Source organism: Phalacrocorax aristotelis, chromosome 3 (assembly GCF_949628215.1).
Source record: "Phalacrocorax aristotelis chromosome 3, bGulAri2.1, whole genome shotgun sequence".
NCBI lineage: Eukaryota > Metazoa > Chordata > Aves > Suliformes > Phalacrocoracidae > Phalacrocorax > Phalacrocorax aristotelis.
This window is the reverse complement of record NC_134278.1, coordinates 28,414,026-28,437,074: the sequence shown is the minus strand read 5'-3', so window position 1 is coordinate 28,437,074 and position 23,049 is coordinate 28,414,026. Positions and strand designations below refer to the sequence as shown.

Below are 23,049 nucleotides of genomic sequence, written 5' to 3'. Positions count from 1 at the left end.
CACATTACCAGTTCATGCAGATGCAGAATAAAATACTACTGTGCTCCCATCAAGAAAATTTAATGCAAATCCTTTAGACAAGTATCTGTGAGAGAGGAATGCTTTTACCTTCAATCAGATTTGTCCTTTTTGAAATGAAGTTATTTCTAGTCAAGCTCAGCAGAATATGTGAGTGAATAGCTTGTTTTGAACACCTATTAGGAAAATCATGCCATCTTTTGTAAATACAATTTGCTTCCCAATTCTGCTTCAGGTAATCTCTTCTGTGCTGCATAAAGTCCCATTCTTATCACCAGAATGCAATGCCAGTTGGAAATTTTTAAAGTTTCATCACCTCCTCCCTCCTTTATATAATCAAAATGTATGCTCTCTCTGCTTATCAAACAGAGAAAATTGCTGGAATTAAGAGATAGCCTCAGTGGAAGGAAAATAGTTTTCAACAAATGTTAATTTCAAGGCCCTTTCACCAAGGTTGACCTTTGTGTCAAACACAGCAATACACTCCAGCTTAAATCCCTGCTGTACTCATTATTGGATGCTGCCTTGTATTTATTGACAGATGTATAAATAAATCACATTTGCTGAATGGATAAAAACAACAACACACTGCCAAGAAAGTACTTAGCCACACTGTTTCTCTGTAATAGCCCAGCTGATTACATTTCTATCCCTCTTGCCACCTCCTGTTAAATCTTCTGTAAAAGATCAAGATCAAGGCCAACGAAGCAAAGTAGTCTGAAATCTGGCAGTATCTGTGTACATACACATATTTGGTTTTTTACCTCCTCCCTCCTTTGAAATTGACTGAAAAGATTAGTGTCACATTAAGTAGTTAAGGACTGAAGAAAACTCATCTATTCTAAACACTTCAGTTACAGATTGCTTTATGTTTTCCTGTTTGTTCCTTACAATAAAATCTACGCCATGCAGAAGAGCTCTCTCTATTTTTAAGTAAATGCTAACCATGTTGTACAGATGTACTTTTTTAAAAAAATATTTTTCACATAATTTGGAGTAATGATCAGAAGACCTATATGTCTGTTTGTTAGTTGAAAGAAACATTCATAATGTTCTGTAGCATTCAGACTTTTCTAACCTGAATTTTCCAGCTCAATTAAGTCAACTAGTTTAATCTAGTTCATAAATACTTCAGGTTTTCTCAAAATTGTTATTTAATCAAGATCACGCCTAATATAAATTATATAAATAAAAACTTGTCTAAATTCAGGTGTAAATGTCTTAAGTCTCAGAAACTTAAATGCGCAAACAAAAACTTAAATGTCAATAAATTCTGAGTATAAACCCTAAAAGTTTAAAAGCATTGAGGTTCTCTTGTAGTTTAAGAAAACTTTTTGAAAAAGCTGATCAGTTATAAGGCTAGTAGTCATCCTGTGGTTTGACTTTTAAGTTACAGATCACAGTCACAGTTGCTTTTTGTATCAATGATGCTGTTATCCAACTATCCTGAAAAGCAGAAAAGACAAGGGACATCAAAGTTTGCTTTTGGTTTACTAACTCACGATGATTCACAGGATGCGAGATCAAGCTGCTGTTGTCTTCTCTGACAGTTCAGTGGAAAAATGGTAACTTCAAGTGACAGATATCAGAAGAGGGATCATTGACCGATGCAGTCACAGATGATGACAGAATAAAGGGGTGCTTATAAATAAATTCCAGGTTTGTAATTAGGCTATTCTGAGCAAACTATTCTGAAACCATGCCCATTTAAGCCCTTGACCCATCCTTGCGAATATCTTGACCCACCTGTAAGGTCAGGAAGAACACTTCATTGAATCAATGCTGCTGACATATGACAGCCATAATGGTCATATTATCAGAGCTGGCCTTGACACACTAAATTCTTAAAGAGCAACCATGTTATTTTGCAGCAGCTTGATCTTTATTGCCCAGCTACACTGCAGTCTCACCAAGGAGCTACTGTCCCACCCCCTCTAGACTCCTCCTCAGACCTCTCAGTGGCTGCTGTTAGGTCACCTCACAGATTTTTCTGTTGTGCTGCTATGAAGACACACATCTTGGAGAACAGATGCCTGAGGAACTTCTACCAGCATTCTCCAGTAAATTTGGTAACTAGGTCTTCATGGTGCTTCTTTTCCCTGACATTGCTAGAGTGCTCTATAGAACAGAATGCCCACCTGAACAGACCTGAGACTTTCATCCAGTTTGTTAAATTTATTAGTGTATGTGATTGCACTGGCAGTCATCGTCTTACTCTTGCTCCTTTACCCTCTCCACCACGTCACCTCCCAGCTTTGACTTGTTGGCCAATTTCAGCTAAATTTGACAGGTGGAGATTACAAAGCTATACAACTCCTACACGTTGATTACAAGTTGTGGTTGGGTAGAAAAGCCGGAACAACATTTGTGGCTCATTAAGGGAAAAGCAGTTAGAACTCAGCTCCCACCCATTCTGAGAGGCAGCTAGAAGGCAGCCACACTAGCACATATGTGACTTGGAACTGGCCACATCACCGCAGACCAGGTTCACCTTCTGCATATATGACGCAGCCACATTATACATATGCAAAGAAGAGCAGGTTTAGTAGATTAACTGGCTTTAATAAGGAACAAGTTACTAAGGAAAGACACAAAAAAAAGGTTAAAAACTGCAATAGAATGGAGTCTAGCTAGAAAGGAGTCCTCTGTGTGAGAGAAACTAACAATTCTCTATTTAAACAAAACAGAATTATAATTCATAATAAATATTATCTTTCCTACTACATTTGTGCACATAATGAAAGCAAGCTTGCAGCTGTTTTTCACTAGTGTTACCCAGAAGTAGTCCTCCACTGAAAACTACCTTAATTCACAGCAGCAATCTTTTGCCTCCACATATATTAAAGACATTTACACTAAATTGCTTTATTTGCAAGTAATAGTACATACTCAGGGACTCTTTTTGTTAGTTCTTACGTGCCTTTTCTTTCACTGCCATCTGCAACTTGCTTTTCTGATGTTGCTTTACTGACTACTAATGAAGTTAAGATGATGTTTGGCAGCTGTATGCAGCCACCTGCTATACAGACCCTCAGCATTCAAAGCTAAGACATTGCATAGCAGGATAGTTTGGGCTCTGTAATTATCCATTGTCATTTTCACTTACTCAAAGTTAGTTGGTTTTATTTGAAAATTGCAGAATTAACTTATACTTTCAAAATGAAAATCCTTCTGCTAGAGATTTAGTTATGACTCATTTCTAACTTTCTTTTTTATTTCAAAGGTGACTGAAGATATGTTTGGGTGCAACTGCTGGAGCGTATCCTAACTCATTCCAGTTTTCTTCTGTTTCAAGTCAGTTTGTGACCACCTCAGCATTAAGTCCTGCACCAGGGCTCCCCAATGCCCTTTGCTTCCTGGTCAGCACAGGCATCTGTTCTTTTTGTTGCTTTCGAAAATTCCCTTTACATTTTTAAACTGATTTTGAAGGTTTCATGTTTATAATTTACATATTTATATATGTATAGTACAATTTTTTCAGATTTAAGCTCTGTTATCCCTCAGGAAAACAGGCTCACTTACAGGCTAGAAAATCATTGTTACAGCTTTGTCAGAGCTCCTGTTCCTTTCATACTCTTTGACTTCTCTTTTGTAGTGAAGAGTACTTGCGCACAGTGTTCAGCACTGCACATAGTAATATTTAGGGCACCATAACAGATCAGTTTCTACCCTGTGTTTTGCATCTTAATTGTCAAAGAACAAAACCTAATTGTATTCTAGCATGTGTTATAACGGTATAAAAGAGAAAGGTTGTCATGATCCAGAAGAAGGTGTTTTATTAATGTCTCTTAAAAATACCTGTATTTTTCCTCTATTTTTAACGTATAGGTCCTCTAGCCTTAAGTTCTTATTTTACATAGGTCAGTAAGGAACTCATCAAATATTTAGCAAAAGAGTAAGTGAATGTCTGAATTAAAGGAATATGTCAATATGTTCCCATATTTGCTGCAGCAACTCCTGGGCAGCTTATTAAATGAAGACATTAAGTTAAACTGAGTTAATAATTTTAAAAGGAAACAGCTCTAATGCTAGCTGGTTTTGTTTGCTTGGTTGTGGGCCATTTTTCAAAGTTTTATACAGTCATCTGCTGAAAGTCAATGATGTGAACATCAAACGCAAGAAGAGTTAATGCACCTGAGTATTCCATTTCTCTGACTTCACAGTTTTTAAATGTACATTTTCTCACCATGTTTCTGCATCTGTCTTGCAGAACAAAAAAGCTACTATCACAAATAAAGAAATACCCTAACCTAAGGAAAATGTGAAACAAATACAAGTTAAATAATTCATTTCTTAGAATAAACATCAAGATTAATTCTTTCTGCTTCAGGCTATATAATAACTAGGCAAGACCTGGAAGTCAGCTGCTATATTACCTCAGGAAGATGACATCAGCCGATACAATCTCAGGAAAGATACAGCCTTCAGAACATCTGGACTGCGATAGCAAGCTGGATCTAGATACTTCACAGCAAGCAGATTCACATATTCAAATGTTTTTATCACTTTTTTCATTACTGACTGTACTACAACATGACTGCAACGAAAGCAGTCCAATGCTCAGTTTGATTACTGACATCATGTGGAAACTGTGAAACTACTGAAGTCATGTTGGACTAGATGATCCCTCAGGTCCCTTCCACCCCGGGATTCTGTGATGTGAAGTCAAGTTAAAAGTTTTGAGCAGAGAAGGCCAGTACAAACCCAAGGGAAATCCCAATATAAGCAAGATAAAAACACTGAAAATTATTGAAAATTACATTAATGGATGTATTCTGACAGTGTCAGATTGAAGTATACACTCCTGCTGTTGAAAAAAACCAAAACCCTTGACCAGAGAAGAACACAGTTTACCACAGAGAAGCAACTGCCGTCTACACTAGAAAACAGAGCCTCAAGGACAACTGAAGCACTTGATCGAAGTCCTAACAATAAATTGCAGGAACAGGCAAAGGCCTCAGGTTCTGAATGGACAGACAGGGAAAGCCTTGGAACCAGAACTGAAATCAAGGCAGAGCACAGCTGATTTGGAAAGAACCCATAGAAACAGACAGCGTACACACCAAACATAGCGAGGGAAATGCATCCAAACCAATGGGTTGCTGCTTGCCGTTTTTTCCTGAAACAACCAAACCCACCTGAAGCAATTACCAATCAACTTGAAATCAACTAAGACAGTGGCCTGGATTTCATGATTCGAGGACCTCCTGAGACAACCCATGAAAGTTATGGGAGAACTAGAAAAAGAATGACTTATGTGTTTGCTGGTGTACTACAAATCCAAATCTTCTGATAGTCTAAAGCACTGTGAACTAACTTCACTGAAGATAAACCACCACCACTCAGGAGTCTATATTCCCTTGATGAAAACAATATATTCAGGAATAAGCCATGGGTTTTGTGCTGACAGACAGCACAAAGATCATTGAAGAGAAACACATAAAACATCAAAAGAGCACTGTCCTATGACAACCCCCCGGACTCTCATCAGGACCCCCCCACACCCCCCAACACCCAACACAAAACACCACCTCCTCAAGATTAGGTTGTCAGCGGACTATGATGAATATTAAAAAATGTGAACAAATGGAAAGGAAACACCCTCCAACGGTAACAGTTCTGATCCAGTATGAACTGAAGATAAGAAGGGTTCAACAGACAGCTATGAAAAAATAAGTCTCCCAAACAGAAACACAAGCCTGCAGGCACTGCTGATAAAGACATTTGCTAAGTCTCCGTCAAACGCAGACTTGAATATCTGTATTCATGCTTGCACATATTAAGGTTAACACACCAGCTCTGTTTTATTTTGGGTACCAAAGTAGCCACCAAAGTAAAATCCTTTGTGCACGGCCTGTGTGGCCGTGGCTTCTCCAGCCCCTCTGGCCAGGACAGCATCAGCATGCTGACTGATGCTTGTGGAAGGCCTGATGAGTTTCCAGTCAACCTCTGTTTCAGAATGAGAATTTAAACCCAGTAGGGAACAGAAATTGTTGACCTTTCAACCCCTTAAAGTGAACTTCATAGCTTTGGAGAGAAACATTTATTACCTGATATACTCCTCTCACAAATCCCATTTGCACAGAAGAGTGCTCTGGAGTATCTAGTTCAACAAAACCCTGGGACTGTACAGAAGTTTCAATATGAACAACACGCTTGGTGAGCACGTGAACAGAACTGTAGGTGTGAGCTCTGAAAACCTCATGACCATGAGCACAGATATGCTCCTTAAGACCGAGCATGAAGATGCCTTTTACAGATCTCATTTGTTTCCATGACAATGGCTATATAACAGATTTGCACATTGTCAGATACACATAGGAAAACTTTAGGGCAGAAACAATCCTCCCAAGAGGTCTCCTGGATATAGATATTGGCACATTCTTGAAAAGAAGCATCCCTTATGCTTATAGCATATAAGTAATTTGTAGCCTTGAAAACATTTAGTTTAGGTGAAAAATATATTACTAAATAAAACAAAGATTAATCTCCTAAAATTTAGATACCATTATAAGCAAAAACCTACAGTTCATTTTAAGGATTAATATTATCTCAAAATGGATAGAATTGGTGAATCAGAAGAAAAAAAATGTTTCTACTGTTATGTTACAACTACTGTCAGCTGAAGGTCATATTCCTAGAACGGCAAAAAAGGAAGCAAGTGCCTGTTAGTCCAAAAAAATAATGACTAAGTTGAGATGCTGCTGGGAGACTGGGTTCTCACAGGGGAAATGCCATAGCTAAACCTTTAGAAAAAAAGCAATAAAAACAAACATTTGTGCCTAATGGTGAAGGATTTCTGTGTAGCCAGTTGTTGGCTGAGTCATTTAAGAAAGTTTTATCTTCTCAAGTCCAGTAAATTACTATAAATCATAGAATCATTAAAGTTGGAAAACACCTCTAGGATCCTCAAGTCCAACCATCAACCCAGCAGCACCATGCCTCTGAAACCACGTCCCGAAGTGCCACATCTACACGTTTTTGAACACCTCCAGGGATGGTGACTCCACCACCTGTCTGGGCAGCCTGTTCCAGCACCTGACCACTCTTTCAGAAAAGAAATTTTCCTAATATCCAATCTAAACCTCCCCTGATGCAGCTTGAGGTCATTTCCCCTCCTCCTAAATTATAGGTAAAAATCACCTATTAAGAGGATAGCATCCTTGACATACACCAGGTAAAAAAGCAGTACCCCAGGCCACAAGTTATGCCCAGAATGTTTCCCGATGTTAATCAAAGACACCCTCTTAAGAAATGAGCAGGAATATTCTATTTTTTAAAATCAAACATGAGGTAGTTCAAACAGGATTGGGATTTGGACAGCAAACTTGACCAGATTCTAGAATTAGAATTAGACAGTTTAATTTTGGAGTGCCCCATTCATAAAAGGTGACTTCTAAGATACCATTCCACACTGCTGGCAATACATTAAATATGTATGTCTATGTACTCATGTATATGTTTGGTTTCACTGCTCAGTGCATTACTTTCACAGATCTTGTAGTACTTTATTTTGCTGATACAGAACTTGGTAGTGATATAGTACCTGCTGTAAGCAGGGAGGGCTGAAAGGATGAATTGATCCAGGAATGGAAGCTCTGGTGTAATACCCTTCAATGTGATTTCCAGAATGCTGTAATTTGCACTCAACAGGGACTGCAAGTCTTGAGCTTTCATTTGAATTCCTTAAAGCAACTCCTTAGCCACAGAGAATCATGCCTCACTACTAACCAGGAGAGCAAAAGCCTACCGTTCACCACTGCAGCGAGTCTCATAGCACCCTCAGTGTCACCCATCAGGAAGTAAGCTGAGAAACAGTTGAGCAAACAACAGTTGTTTCAAGTTACTTTTATGCAGATTTCATAGAGAGGCTTGTAAAACATCCAAAACTGAATTTTCAAACTGACAAGCATGAACCTGCTAGCTAGCTAGAACTGGTATGTGAACAAAACCACAGGTTTTGCAGATAGTCTATTTAGATGAAGAAAAATGAGGGCTTGGGAGCCCAGAAAGATGAGGGTGAAGATCCTGGGAAGTTGAGGATGATCCTGGAGATCAGACATGCATGGAGATGAATGCTGGAGAATGCCCTGGGACCACAGCCTGTAATGCCTGAGACTTAACTGCAAGCAGCTGCAAAGCACGTATTGACATGACTTTCTGCCCAATCCTCCCAGACCAGCAGTGATTCCCTTGCTCAGAAGGAAAGTTGAGACCTCAGTAAACACACCACCAGGGTGAGGAGCAAGTGAGGGACTGCGTGAGATAATCAAGCAGGGGTATAGTTCTAATCTCTTTGATTCTTAAAAAAACAAACACACACACACCCACATACACCCACACTCCTACCCCTGCCCCCCCAAAAAACCCAAACCAGTATCCAGATCCAGTACAGGCTGTCATTTACTATCTCACCTGTGACACCATGACACCCATTTGTTGATGATTCAACTACTTCGTCCACTGTCTTTCATTAAGTGAATGTGCGACTTCCACTCATTGCAGACAGCTCAGAGTCCTGGAAAACCGATGTAAAATGCCTGCTCCTTTTGAGTTTGCTGTCCTGTGCACATGGCCACTTGAGTGTCCCCTCAGTCCACAACAACATTTATCTCTACCATAAACCAGGCAGAGAGAACTGAAATAATGTTCAGGTACATCCATTAATCTGGTTTTGACAACACAGAAGGGAATTTTTCACTTTGTGACAACCTGCTTGCCTAGAGCACACAGAGCAAGAGAAGACACTAAATGAAGTCACATTTGAAGACAGCAAAAGAATTTTGGAACAAAGCAAGGAGCAAGTGTAAGAGGCCCTGAGCCCCAGGAAAGATATACCATTTATTAAAATGCATAGCTGAAAGGTCAAGCTCTGAATCATTCATTAAAAAGAGGAATCTGTCAGGTTGTAAGGAAGCTTTCAGTTGATCTGGAGTTAACAGGAGGTCTAACAAACTCAAAGGGTACGGTTTGAGTGAATGTCAATCTTGAGGCCGGGATACTGGAAAAGCAACTATATCAGAGGCTTCGAAAGATTGACAAACCATCCACACCTAATAACCATTCACTAAGCTAAAGGAAAAATGACATTTCTGATACTCAGCAACTACCACCAGCATCAGAGAAGCTAAAAAGACCCAGTCTGGACTGAAGGATCCTGAACTGTTATTAGTCATGCAAATGTTATCGGACCATGCAAACGTAGCAACAAGGAGTGATAGGAATAAAACCTGTTTGAGATCTTGGAGACAGATGTGAACCAATCCTCCTCCTGCTACTACTGAATATCTCAAAGACCATCTGCTGTAACAGATCAATTTCTGGAAACCCAGCTACAGCCAACTTAGTAGTGGTAGTAGGTTTTGGGTAGAGGGTGCTTTGGTTTGGGTTTGTTTTGTTTAAACACTATCAGTGGCCACTACAGAGCCTCAAACCCTGACTGCACTTAAACTGACACCACAAAATCTGTGGACAGCACAGCATCCATTTCCAGGCAAAGCAGGTACTGATGGAGACAGTTTTTCTTAGTCACTTTAAGACTCCTAGTGAATCCTAATCCTTCTTTACAAGTGAAAAAATAACAAAAACATACAGACAAAAACCCTAAAACCCAGTTCACATCAAGTAAGGAACTACGTTAAATAAAAAGATAGTGTCCCACTGCAAATTCACTGAAGAAATAACCTCCACTGAATCCTACCCACACACAGCGAGGCAGCTGAAACAGTAAATCCTCACCAACCTTTCCAATCATTAGCAGGATAAAAATCTCAGAGCAGCATCAATTTTTGATGCATATATAAAGGAAAAAAAGCCAAAGGAAAGTCTCTCTGGTGCCTGTCAGATATATGGAAGACAGTCAAATGCTTGTTTATATGTACCAGGAGGAAAGAAGAAAAAACAAAAGGAAAAAAAAAAACGTTCCTAGGAAAAAGGGGTACTTCAAGAATTTGCCAAGAATGACTATGAGTGAATGATAAACACTTTGAAAACTGTTCTCTTTTAATTTGTATCTTAATTATTCCTTCCAAGGGAGACTAAGTGGAACTTTCTCATTCTTTTCTATCTAGTTCAATACTCTGTTGATGCCTGACAAGCGATGGTGATACTCCACACGAACTAAAGATGAAAACTTAAAGCCATATTTTCCTAAGGACCTAAAGCAGGTTTCAGGCAGTTAATATACACAACCTTTTGCTGAACTGCCTCAGCTTAAGTCTAACCCATATGCCTTCCTCCAATGAAGATGATGGCATCCTTTTACAGCCTTAACCTCTTGCTAGAGCAAGCCATGGGAGTCACAGTATACACCTATTTCTGCATTGTCCTTGCTATATAACATAGGTTTTCAATTTAATGTTACCTTTTAAAAAGCTGCTAAAAATCTGCACTTAATTTCACTAGGCATTTCATGTCCTTGTGTTGTTTAGGGAAGTTAGTGCAATGGATGATTAAGAATGTATGTTTTTTAGAAGTTTATTACAGAAAACAATTACTTATGTCTACTGACTACACAGTAGAGTCTTCCACAAGTCACTGCAAGAATAAAAATAAATTCTCTAAAATATTGCCAGATTCATTTAAACTTTTTTATCACAGTGCAGTAAAATGAAGTAAAACAAAATTCCGCGTTGTATCCACTATAGTAATAAACCAACCCATAATATTTAACAATGAAAGGGGATGACAATAATGAACACATCAATGGAAGAACTGGAGCCAGAAAGCCAAGATTCTGGCTTAAACCTTTTGTAAGACTTATTTCACAATACATACTGACAAATTGCATATAGCATTCCTACACAAATAGAAAGTAAAATTGAAAACCGGTGCCTTATTAATGAAAGCGCCAAACAAAATATGCCTTACCTGAGTTACTCCACTGGGAGGGATCTTGTATGACTGCAGCTTCTGCTTCAATAGCTCAGGATCACTGTGGCGGAAGGGGCACCCTGACAGTAAAAAACAAGCAGTCTCACAAACAAGGTTGTTTACCCAGGAGTTAGCACAACAGAGACTCAAGAGACCAGCTAAGCTGTTGCTAATTGTATAATGGCTTAAAAGAAAGTTAATTGCCCATATGTGCAATTGCTTACTTTTTTTTTTTTTTTAAATAATTACTCCACTGCATGGTTATCAGGGCACCACAGGCTCAAGAGTTACACAAAATATCCTGACCTAAAGAGGCCATAATTCCCATTCACTGACAGAAAAATAGTTAGTTAGTTCCTTACTAACAATGATAGCACTGGCACATTTAGTAGTTGTGAAAAAAACAGGCAAAGACAAGGACTGAGAGGCAACTGGTCTTTAAAGCATAGTCCTTGGTAAAAATATTACTTTATATGTACCTTAGAAAGTCCCACCACCTTCAATAAGAGAGGGTTTATTTTTGCCGCAGAATTAATTTTGAGATACTACTGAATGAACGACTTAGTACTAGAATAACAATGATGAAGTCAGTGCAGGTTTTCCATGTTTAGTCACACAGAGGTAGGAAGTTTTGAAGTACCCTGGAAAATTTCAGAATTTCTGTACAATTGAACTGATTTCTCAAAACACCTCTAATTGTTCACTTTTTAAAGCATCTGTACATTTAGAGTCTCCTTACACTTCATAACACAATGTATATAAAACCAGAAGCTATCAAAAGAGAACAAGACCACTGTGGCCTTGAAGTTAAATACATAATTTAGGATACTACAGGAGGCAGTAACTTCTCTAGCCGTGGGTTTCTGCTGGTTTTAAACTTTTGGGTTTTTTTTAAGGAACTCACCATGGTAATCCCCTTGACTTGGTGGATTGGACATGATAATCTTCATGCAGCTGTATGGGGTATAATCAGTTCTCTTTCCTTCCTTCCCATAGCTGTGGCGAATGCTGTAGGCATATCCTTTGTCAAACTAAATAAAAACAAAAGGATAAATTCTTACATATTGTGTCAGTGATTCTATCTGCTCTGCAAATAGAAATATTGGATAACAAAATAAATCTTCCAAACATACACAAACTGAGAAAAATAAAAATCAAGCTGCTTGCTGCTCACTTTGATTTTTATATTATATGGACTTGTATGTGCACATATACGTTTTACAGACACATCACAAGAGAACTGTGTAACTGCATTGATTTAAGGGCTTTTCAGCTGATATGGTCATCGCTTTTAAGATATGATGATTTAGGGATCAAAATTTTGAACCCCACGATGTTAGTAAATGGAGATAACATAGTAATTTAAAATCTTTCATAGATGTCCATATATTGATTGCTTTATCAGGGCAAAAAACCAGAAATATAGATTTCTTTACTCAGGTTCTCATTCTTCTTCTCCCAAAGTATAATGCTTCACCTATGCTTTGTTTCAGCACTGAAGTTAATTCATTAGATTCTAAAATGGAGTATACTTTGCTTATACAAAAGAGAGATTTTAGCAAACCTCTTTTGTCTGCTGATAGACTACCAATTCCTCCAATGAAATTAAATGTTCTAAAGTAATATAGATGTAAACAAACATTTATCTTGGTAGCTGAGTACAGCACTATTAATAAAGTCTTGTGGAGAACATCCAACGACTTGAGTTCATGTTATTTTATATGTGGCAGTAGGTGACATAAAATCTGTAGCAGAATCAGATAATTTAACATATGGATTCTATTAAGTTGCATTAGTTACTATAAGACAAAGAACATTTGTTCAAATACCATACTTCTAGTTCTAAAAAAACCAAATAGGATAAAATAATGAAGCATCATATTTAGAATTACACATCCTCAGTCTCCCTTCTCTTCAAAAACGCTATGACAGTACATAAAAGAACTGTGCTCTTGCTCAATTCAAACTTTTAGCATTTACCTTATGCAAAGTTCTGTTTCTGAATTAAATACAAACAACTCCCATAAGAATTTATGTTTTCTTCCCAAAAACCACTTAAAAATAATTTTTTACTCTGATATCTAATATAAGCCAAGGTAACATACTAAGAAAAATCATTCAAGCATACAACTGGTAACTCTACTACTTCAAGGATGCTCTCATTTCTACACATAAAAGAAGTTCCCTATTTGGCTTGTGGACTTCCAAATAGTAATACAGAATAGTCATATATCTATAACCACCTTGACCTGCTAAAACATTTCTAAAATAAAATAGAAAAGTAAGTATATTTTTCTTCATATAAAACACTTTAATGTTTTTGAAAAATTATAAGTAATTGAAAACCTATAACACAGTGTGCAAATACATAATAAATGTGTATAAAAATGTATGTGACCTTTGAGAATAAAATTCTAAATTGCACCTGATTCTGGAAGGGTAAAAAAAAAAAAATCTCTGACAAGATGCTGGTCATAATCAAGTCAACGTATCAAGAAGAGTAATACTCAGCACTCCTTCCAAACAAGGCTTAAGGCATCCAAAACTCTGAACAAACACTGACTAATTAATCCTTACTGTGTATTTGACAACATGACTTTACTCTATTTCAAAAGATATTAAAAAAAGGGATTGGGAAGAAAAGAGAGAGAAAAAACACATAGCATTGTATTTGCCAGCACAGCCATGGGCAGGATCCAGCACATAGGAATATTCCTACCTAAGTCAACCCTTTTGCTCAGGAGAGGAAAGAACTGGTTGGTTGAACAGTAAATGAACACCCTTTTTGCTGGCAACAGGGTTGGGCTTACCAACTCCTCATTAGAAAGAAGAGTAAGACTATATGAGGATCGGCTGTAGGTTTGTGCACGTACTCGGGAAGGGCCGGCGGAACAGGTACCCTGCCCTCAGCAGGGCAAGCGGCAGCTGCTGGCTGAGTTCTGCTCCTGTGGGAGCTGCAAATGGTATACTTACTCCTGAAAACAGCAAACAACAAATACAAAGATGGATGTATTTTAATTCCAAACCTCTGAGTAAACCTGTTAAACTGAAAACAGTCTGTGATCCCACAGCCACGTATTCTTCCACCCAGAAGCCCTGGAACCTTTCCTCCTTCTTTGCAAAATATGAATGAAAGCATATTTCATTTCCTTAACAAAGGGCATTTGGCAAGCAGTTAAATTACATTAAATCAGTTTTTTTTTTTAAGGGAAAGGCAAATCTTCAATGCTTCAGGATGTATTGCTTAGTTTGTTCAGAAAATTAACACCCCTCTTCAACAGTTCTGTGTACTAAAATCTTGAGCTGTACTTCTCACATCACTTGCCTTAATGCCCATAAAAATTACTTTTACTACCTAAGTCATTATTTTATGCTGAGAAGCAGCTCTTGCAGTAAACAGAACCAACAGCTACATAATAACACAACACAGCCTTGGGACAATTGGGTATTTTCTCACTGCTTGCTTGTAACCCTGTTTGGATCCCAGAGTTTTCACAGTGGCAGATGGCAGAGAATAATACAGCTATGTGGTGCAAGTTAGCACACGTGAAGTTACATGCTTCACTAGGAGCTCTCTCATCCTTGTGATTCAGAATTTCTTATCATTGATTAAGGAAACAGGATTTTAGCTGGGCCAATATCCAAAAGGTTATGTGGTCATCCTCAGCGGGAAGAAACCATAAATTGTGGCATTTCATTTCAGAAAACACATCCTGCAGAACACCTCTCTCTGTACATTGGGGGATGAACTCAATGATCAGACTTGCTCTTTCCTAATACCATTACTCTAGGATGTGCACAAAGAAAAAAACCCTCAGGAGCAATCTGTTTTGCTAGCAAAAGCAGCAAGGTATAATTAAACATGTTTGAAATATTCAAACAAGAGGGGAACTGTCCTTTCCTATTTATTCTAATGCCCCAAACAGAAGTGGATTTTCACAGTTCCTTGAACAAAATAAACAAATTACATGCAGCACACATCATGCGTGTAGGTGTTCACAGGGTTATTCTAACTGCTTATAAATTGCTTGGTTTTAAACTATTTCAGAAAAACAGGCTAAAACCCTGTAAAACTACTATTACAGTATATTCTAACTGCAATCTACCAGAAGGTCATTATGGCAAAAAAACAGTAAAAGGTCAAAGCTCAAATTAAATTATTTGAAAAATCTCTTTTTTGGTGATGGCCCTGTAAGTACTTTTCAGGGTTTTATTGCAGCCTGGTATGAATTTGCTCAATAATAATGATGCTGCATTCACACATCAGGAGTGTGAACATTCCCCTTGTACTCTAAGAGACAGTTTTCATTTAGATGAAAGAAAAGAATACGAAGGCAAAAAATTATTCTAGGATCATAGAAAAACTGCGTATGCCTATACATCCCACCATAGCCTGTGCTAAATATCAATGAAAACTTGCTGCCAAAGTTACAATAAAACAGCAATGTTAAAGCAAGATCATGATACTATTGAGATCACCCACTGCTGGTAATACTTGAAAACAGGGATTCTCTGCAACTTTTTAACTGTATGGCCACATCTCAACTATCTGAGTTATTTTGCCCCTATTTAGCTCTCTGTGCTTTCCAAAATCTGCAAGGCATTTGTAATTTATGTGCTGGGTGGATGGGCCGTGGCTTTGGTGAGGGAGAAAGGGATTAAGAAATACATCTCGTTTAAGCAATGAACTGATTCACACTGAAGCCAAGAAGCTGAGGCACAGACAACCCTTTAACATCTCTATCAAAATTTGTCACTTTGATGTAGGAATGAGCAAATCTTGGGATTAGCAGCAGTGTGAATTTTTGTTTTAAAAGACTGCAAGTCAACGGTCTGAGCTTCAACCTGACCCCTGAAGACATAAATTTTTTGAAGACTTCTCTTTCCACAAGGCATGGCTGTAGGATGCATGTGATGTCTGGTCTGAAGTGCAGTTGCTGATGACAAGTGGGTAGTTTTGCGTTTTTATGCATCAGTATTTGTCATAACAAACCGAGGTGTCCAGTTAATGGTACTCAATGTACTAATGGTGACCCTGGGTAGCCCTGAACAGGTGACACTGAGGCTTTCTTAGACAACTTCTCCCTATAAGAAACTAAGCTCTTAGCATGGATTAGTGGGACTAAACCAGTAGTCGAAAGCCAGAATCAAGGAGGCTGTGGGACAGTTCACTGGATATAGATAAGTGTACTGTAGCAAGGAACTTATATTTTGCTTTTATGTGGTATATTCACATGAGTATCAGACTAATGCAGATTAATTTGCCTTATAAGTGCTAGTTAAGACACACATACTGTGTTAGATAGCCTTCAGTAGAAGACATACAAGTTATAAATTAAAGTATAAGTAAGGTATAAATAAAAAAGTATAAAAAATACATAAGCTATAAATTTGCAACTGGTATAGCCTAATACCAGATTACTGTATTCCAGATAGGAATTTAAGGAAATGCTATTTTCAATAAATTCTGATCACATAAATGCACACAAGATCTTTGGATATGGAACCAAGGTGTACATCAAATGTACTATTTGGCAGGTATATACTCTCCTTTGAAGAAAAGCTTTCATCAAACAAAGCAGGGGAAGATGGGTCATGTGTGCCCCATAATTATCAATTTGATACAACTGAATACACTTTCAAAAGAGAACAATAACATACAACATTCCCAAGGCATTCCAGCCACTGCCGAGTATGTATCATGTCATCACTGAGAGTTACTTTCCTTATATCACTTGTCATATATGCAGATTAGTATCTGGAAATAGAACTAGGCCCTCCATAAATTTTATTATCAATTCTGATATTCAGCATGTGTATTAGGATGGAAAACAATTTGCTGACAGGTCTTCCAAGCCCTGCATGCTCACATTCACACTTCCGCAAAACTTTCATGTCTCAGTTTAACTACTTTCATATACTTGTTTAAGGTTTTATGCATTTATTCCTTACAGCACTGGGTTATTTATTTATTTAAAGTCTAACAACTAAGAAAAATGACTGCAGTAATTTTGTCTAACTTCTTGGCTGACCACCAGATTAGTTCCAACTCTACAAAATTCAAAGTAGTAATGGTTTAACACCTTCTTTTAAACAGTCATTGGGTAATTTCCTGCCTCAAATTGCTGAGCCTGTATGGATAACAGCTTCAAAATCATAAATTTATTGCACGAACTTGTGTATTTTTTGAAATAATTGGTTCACTTTTTCGTCCATTTCCTAGGCAGTTGCTCAAATCATTACTGTTGACACTGCTGACTTGGCATATCCTTTTCCAAGCAACATTTTTTTTTTAAGCTCACTCTTAAAATAACCTCAACTTCAGGTTGTCTTTTCCAAAGCATGGTTGCCATTTAGGAGCACAAATAAATGCTTCTCCCTCTGCCAATGACCAAAAGTTTCAATTTATCCTCAACCTGTAGCACGATTACTGTGCTTTAAAGGTACAGATCAGAGACATCAGCTAAAACTGAGCTGGAAAATTCTAATAGGCTGTGCAGCAGTCATTACAGACCAATTCAAATCAAGTACAACTTTAAACAACAATTAAAAGCACATAAAATTGTGATGTCATTTTAATGCTCACTTGTAAGAGCAGAAAAAAATTACTAAGTGATTTTTATTATAATACTTGATTAATTTCTACTTCTGATAAACTGAAATGTCTTTGTGATTACAGAATTATACAGCAGTCTTTGTTTAAAGATTATTTCTACAGAACATGATATGATTCCCTTAGCATAATGTCCTATCTTCTTGGCGTAGTATCACCTATAACATTTTCTTGGCTAGAAAGATAGATATATCTGAAAGAAATAAATCCTTTCCATATTACACTGCACCAAACTCCTAATTCTTTATGGGATTGCAATGCCTAAATCATTTTACATAGTACTCCACTAATTATACTTGTCATTTTCTCTAATATCATTAATATTTCCAAAAATTAGCAACTTAAAAATTATGAAAATGCTATGTACCTATGAATATCACTGTTTTGATATTCCCACAAACTATTATTTTTCCTAAATATTTGCTTAACCTGCTCTAAAATTTTCAGTGAGCAGCACTAACAAAAAAAGAAAAACCTGAAGGAAAGAATAGCCATTTTAAGGCAAAAAACAGTTTGTGGGTGACAATTTCACCCATACCAGAATTCCAGTAACAAATTAATACATAATCTTTTTTAAAATACTGAACATTACATGCTGGCAGTTCAGAGTATTACTGAACACAGAGGTGTAAACCCCTTGTCATTTCAAATGAAACAACTACACAAAGAAATAGTCATGACGCTAATTATAATCAAGAATTATAATGAAATTGGAAATTACATCAAGAAAACGAATACTTCAGATGGTAGTTAACACTGAACAGGTGATGAGAACTTTTGCTGCTTTGTTTTTAAAAAGAAGAAAATATTACATCTTATTTTAAAAAATAATTAAACAGCTACATTAAAATGGCAATATTTGACAGCACCATAAGAGATACCATGCTTTTCTTAAGTACCTATAAAACTACGTTGGTACTTTCATTCGAATAACAAGTGAACGCTCGATAAACCCAACTACTGTAAAGATGTTTTATTTTCAACAGATTTGTGCAGACCGTTCTCTATGGTTTTAAGGACCTCTTAAGAAAATCTAATAGCAGAGAATAATCTTGAATCCTTTACTAAATAATTACTCCATAACACATTCATTTAGAAAATTTAATATGAGATGAAAAAGAAAATAATCCAATAATCAATTTCTAAACCAAGGAATCTCATTCAGTTAGCAATAAAACCCCACACCACACTTCTGGTACTCCATGAATTACAAGCACACCAATGCTTTTCAGATTTTTCTGCTGATGTTTTTCAATCAGTGTTTCTCACATTTCAATACGCAGAGAAATTAGCTGATGTAACTTGGAAATGTATCTTTCAGTGGAAGATAAGCAGTAAATTAGTGGGGTTATTCATGTTATCAGAAGCGGCAGAGAATGAGAGTCCCCAAAACATTCAATGGCAAAGGAGAACACAGAAAGCAGAAACAGAAAGAGAAGAGTGTTAACAGATTGCAAAGTAGACAGAAATTTGGCATGTGGTACAATAAAAATCAACTAAGAAAGTTAAACAGAAGTAGAATAATAACTAACTGTGTGCATCTATAGGAATAAGATTCAGCTCCAGACATCTAAAACCAGACATGTCCCGTTATTGTCAATGGAGGTCAATGCAATCGGAGGAGCCTGGGGAGCAATTCAACTTACCCTAATGTCGGCACCTAGAGGCTCATTAAAAAAAATCATTCTCTAGACACTATTGACTGTATAGGCTAGATCTTTATTGATCATAACGGCAGCCTAGGGTCCCAGTGTAAAGAATATGTATACCAAGGAGTAAAGAAATTCAGTAAGCCTGTATCAGAACTGGGTGAAATCCATACTTATATGTATACCACTGCAGCACGTATTGCAGGTTTTCAGAGAATATAGATGAAGACTGTCCAGGGACCGCTGCAAAGTCCAAAAATTAAATTCCTACTGCTTATCCAAGCTCTATCAATACTCTGAACAAGAGCGCTCTCATAGGATGTTCTATAGTTTTGAGCACAGTGAACATGTAACGTGTTTACAGTCTCATGTAGCTCATCATATATTATACCATTGCATATACTGTAACCTAGATCAGCACACACAATAGAAACCTAAACATATAGGGAAGAAATAGGAAAGAAAACTGCTATCAGCATGGAGACATTGTCACTTTGTGAAGAATCTTGAAATGTATCCAACCGGACTCTGGTTATAAGAAAAACCAGCAATAAAATGCAGGACTGGGACATGAGGTTTAGGCTGCATGCTGACAGAGGGTTTATCCTCACTAGCCCATCATAACGTCTTAAAGCTGCGGATGAGAAGACAGAGGCATTCAGGAGACTAGACTCCAACATGCCAAAGTGGCAGCCAAATGGACTCCAGAAGAGATTTAGAGGAGAGCTGCTACTCTTGGCTCCAGCTCCTACCCTAGATACTAGGGGTATCTTCAGTTTCACAGAAAATGGTCCAAAGTGGATATTAGACAGAAAATTGTTACCATTTAACTCAACAGTCTGGCATGGAAGGCTCCTCCATTCTAGCAGCAATAATTATCCTTATAAGGAAGGAGAAATTGCATACCATAAAGCAAAGCTATACAAGCTGCTATACTGCCAACTGGAACTTTAGCAGGGTATGGCGACTCCCAGGTCACTAGGATAGAAGAAGTGAAACTCAGAAATGAGAGGTCTGTGCAAAAATTATCTCTGCCTTTCCAGGCTGTCAAAATCAGCAGGACCCGCCTCATTCTGAACAGGACTTTGGCATTAAAACAACAGACACACATTCAACCACAGCACCAGAAGTGAGTCCAATGGAACAGTGCATATCAACCTGCTCTTGAAGAGCGCTGCTGCTGGCACAGGCTGCAATTCACCTCTGCCAGGGTGTTCCCAATTTTAGACCTCTAAAGGATATTGGAATTAATCCAAGGAAGTCTGGCTCATTATCCAATATTCCAGTTCTACTTAGCACATCTGCTAAAGAGTCAAAAGATCTGAGCAAGTTCACCACAATAGTTGAAGTTCTCTGTCTCTGTATCATTTCCAAAGAGCAACCACCTCCTGACACAGTGGAAGAAGTCATGTACTCACTGAGGTGTTTATATTTTACAAGCTGGTTGAACTACACAGCATTCACTAAATATACAGTCTTTGAAACGGAGACTGGAAAGTTTTGCACACCTTTTGGAATACTTAAACCACAGAAGTATTCTTCCCTTTTAAAACTGTGTAAAACTTTGCAAAGGGAGCTCACCTGAGCAAGCTCCCCATTTTGACTGATTAGATATTATTGAATTACTTCATTAACTTATTACTGCAACCCCTTGCAAGCACCCCTGCAGTGTAGCTATGTTACTAGAAGTCCTTTACAGATTGTTATTTCTCAATCCATACACTGATCAGAATGGCATCTGAACCCAAGCTCGGCATTAGATGACAAGGCTCATAAGAAGCAAGGTTAGTTAAAGAAAAAAAGGCAGACCTTCTTCACTGATCATGAGATCAAGTGGTAAATTGATGTTACCATCTGGCTATAACAGTCCACCAGCAAAGCAGTCCTCATTCATTAGAAATCTATGACTGACCCAATCTATTCTTAAATGAGATACAGTGAAGTCCAAAAGATTAAATTTTACCCTAAGCCTCAGATTTGCAGAAGAGGCAGCACCACCCAAGGAGATCCAGTGACTTGGGTTGGTTGAAGGGATGCTCTCCAGCCCAAGTGAGAAAATTACCAACATGTGATACAACTGTGACAAAAAACCCTGCCTTTTACTGAGATACTATTAAACCTCTTGGACAAGGATCAGTGTCAGAACAGAAGGATATTAACTGCCCAATCATGTAATGTCTCAAGATAACAGCAAATCCCCAGTATAAGTGCAGATTTTAAAAAAAATTATTTCCTGCATAAATTATCAGAAAAAATCAAATAATTCTTAAAATAAAACTGCAAGGAAGCTGAGTAATGAACACGTTTCCTCAGCCTGATAAGTATTCCTTATGCCTACTCTTGACACGTGCAGACTTAACTTTTTTTGATGCAGTCATAAAAGAATGACAGAAACAAGGCATTGAAACACAAAACCATACACTTCCCTGGGCAGCCTGTTCCAATCCCTCATAACACTTTCAGTAAAGAAATTTTTCCTAATATCCAATCTAAACTTCCCCTGACATTTCCTCTCGTTCTACTGCTAGTGACCTGGGAGAAGAGACCAACCCCCACCTCGCTACAACCTCCTTTCAGGTAGTTGTAGAGAGCGATAAGGTCTCTCCCTCAGCCTCCTCTTCTCCGGGATAAACACCCCCAGTTCCTTCACCCTCTCCTCATAAGACTTGTGCTCCAGACCCTTCACCAGATTCATTGCCCTTCTCTGGACATGCTCCAGCAACTCAATGTCCTTCTTGTATTGAGGGGCCCAAAACTGAACAGGGTACTCGAGGTGTAGCCTCACCAGTGCTGAGTGCAGGGGCCCGATCACTTCCCTACTCCAGCTGGCCACGCTATTCCTGATACAAGCCAGGATGCTGTTGGCCTTCTTGGCCACCTGGGCACACTGCTGCCTCATGTTTAGCCAGCTGTCAGCCAACACCCCCAGGTCATTTTTGGCCGGGCAGCTCTCCAGCCACTCTTGCCCAAGCCTGTAGCGTTTCATGGGGTTGTTGTGACCCAAGTGCAGGACCCGGCACTTGGCCTTTTCAACCTCATACAATTGGCCTTGGCCCATTGATCCAGCCTGCCCAGGTCCCTCTGCAGTGCCTTCCTACCCTCGAGCAGATCGACACTCCTGCCCAATTTGGTGGTGTCTGCCAATTTACCGAGGGTGCACTCAGTCCCCTTGTTCACATCACTAGCTTCCGCTCCCCTGTGTACTGGAGGGAAGGTATTTAAGGGACATTTAGTTTTTCCTCTTCTGTGAGTGGACTTGAGAAGGGACACAGGGAACAGGAAAAGCTCAGAGCATACCACATTATGCAGAATTCAGTTTCATAGCTAAATAGCATTGTATATTTCAATATAAAATCAGAACCTAACCTTCCTTCAAGGAATAGTAACCTCCATAATGGTGAAATACTTAAGCCATATCATAGTAGTTTAACTTTCCTAAATCAATATATTAAATTTCTAAAACATAAATTGGGCATAGCACAAACAATGTATAAGAGAGCTGTCCTGTCTTTATTCATGAGATTCAATAGATTTCAAAGACATGCGGCAGAATGTTAAATCAATTCTGAAAGTAAAAATACATTTTTATTTACATCATGCCTATGTGGTACATCAGCAGAATGCACATTTGAAACAACGTGCTGCTTTTCTGGATGACTGAATATGAAATACAGCCAAGATTTGCTGGCTGAATATAGACAGATGCAATATGACACCTATATGGTATTACAATAATTACATGGACATTATCAAAAGAGAAGACAAAGTATACAGGATTAAGGGTTTTGTTGTGGAAGTCAGTTTATACAACTACAGGAAATCTGAACATTTAATAAAATATTTTTAAAATATTCTTTCAACCAATTATGTCAAGATTAATAAACTATTCTATCAAAA

The 23,049-nt window shown here is 38.0% G+C and overlaps 1 protein-coding gene across 2 annotated transcripts in view; it reads right to left on the bottom strand.

The window, feature by feature from the left end:
* PRIM2 (DNA primase subunit 2) overlaps nt 1-23,049 on the bottom strand; it is a 119,428-nt gene that overhangs the window by 5,240 nt on the left and 91,139 nt on the right. For both annotated transcript variants that reach the window (XM_075087028.1, XM_075087029.1), the window contains 2 exons: nt 11,795-11,921; nt 10,888-10,970 (listed from right to left, as the gene is read on the bottom strand). In XM_075087028.1, coding sequence (XP_074943129.1) covers nt 10,888-10,970; nt 11,795-11,921 — 210 coding nt within the window. The remainder of the gene's footprint in view (nt 1-10,887; nt 10,971-11,794; nt 11,922-23,049) is intronic.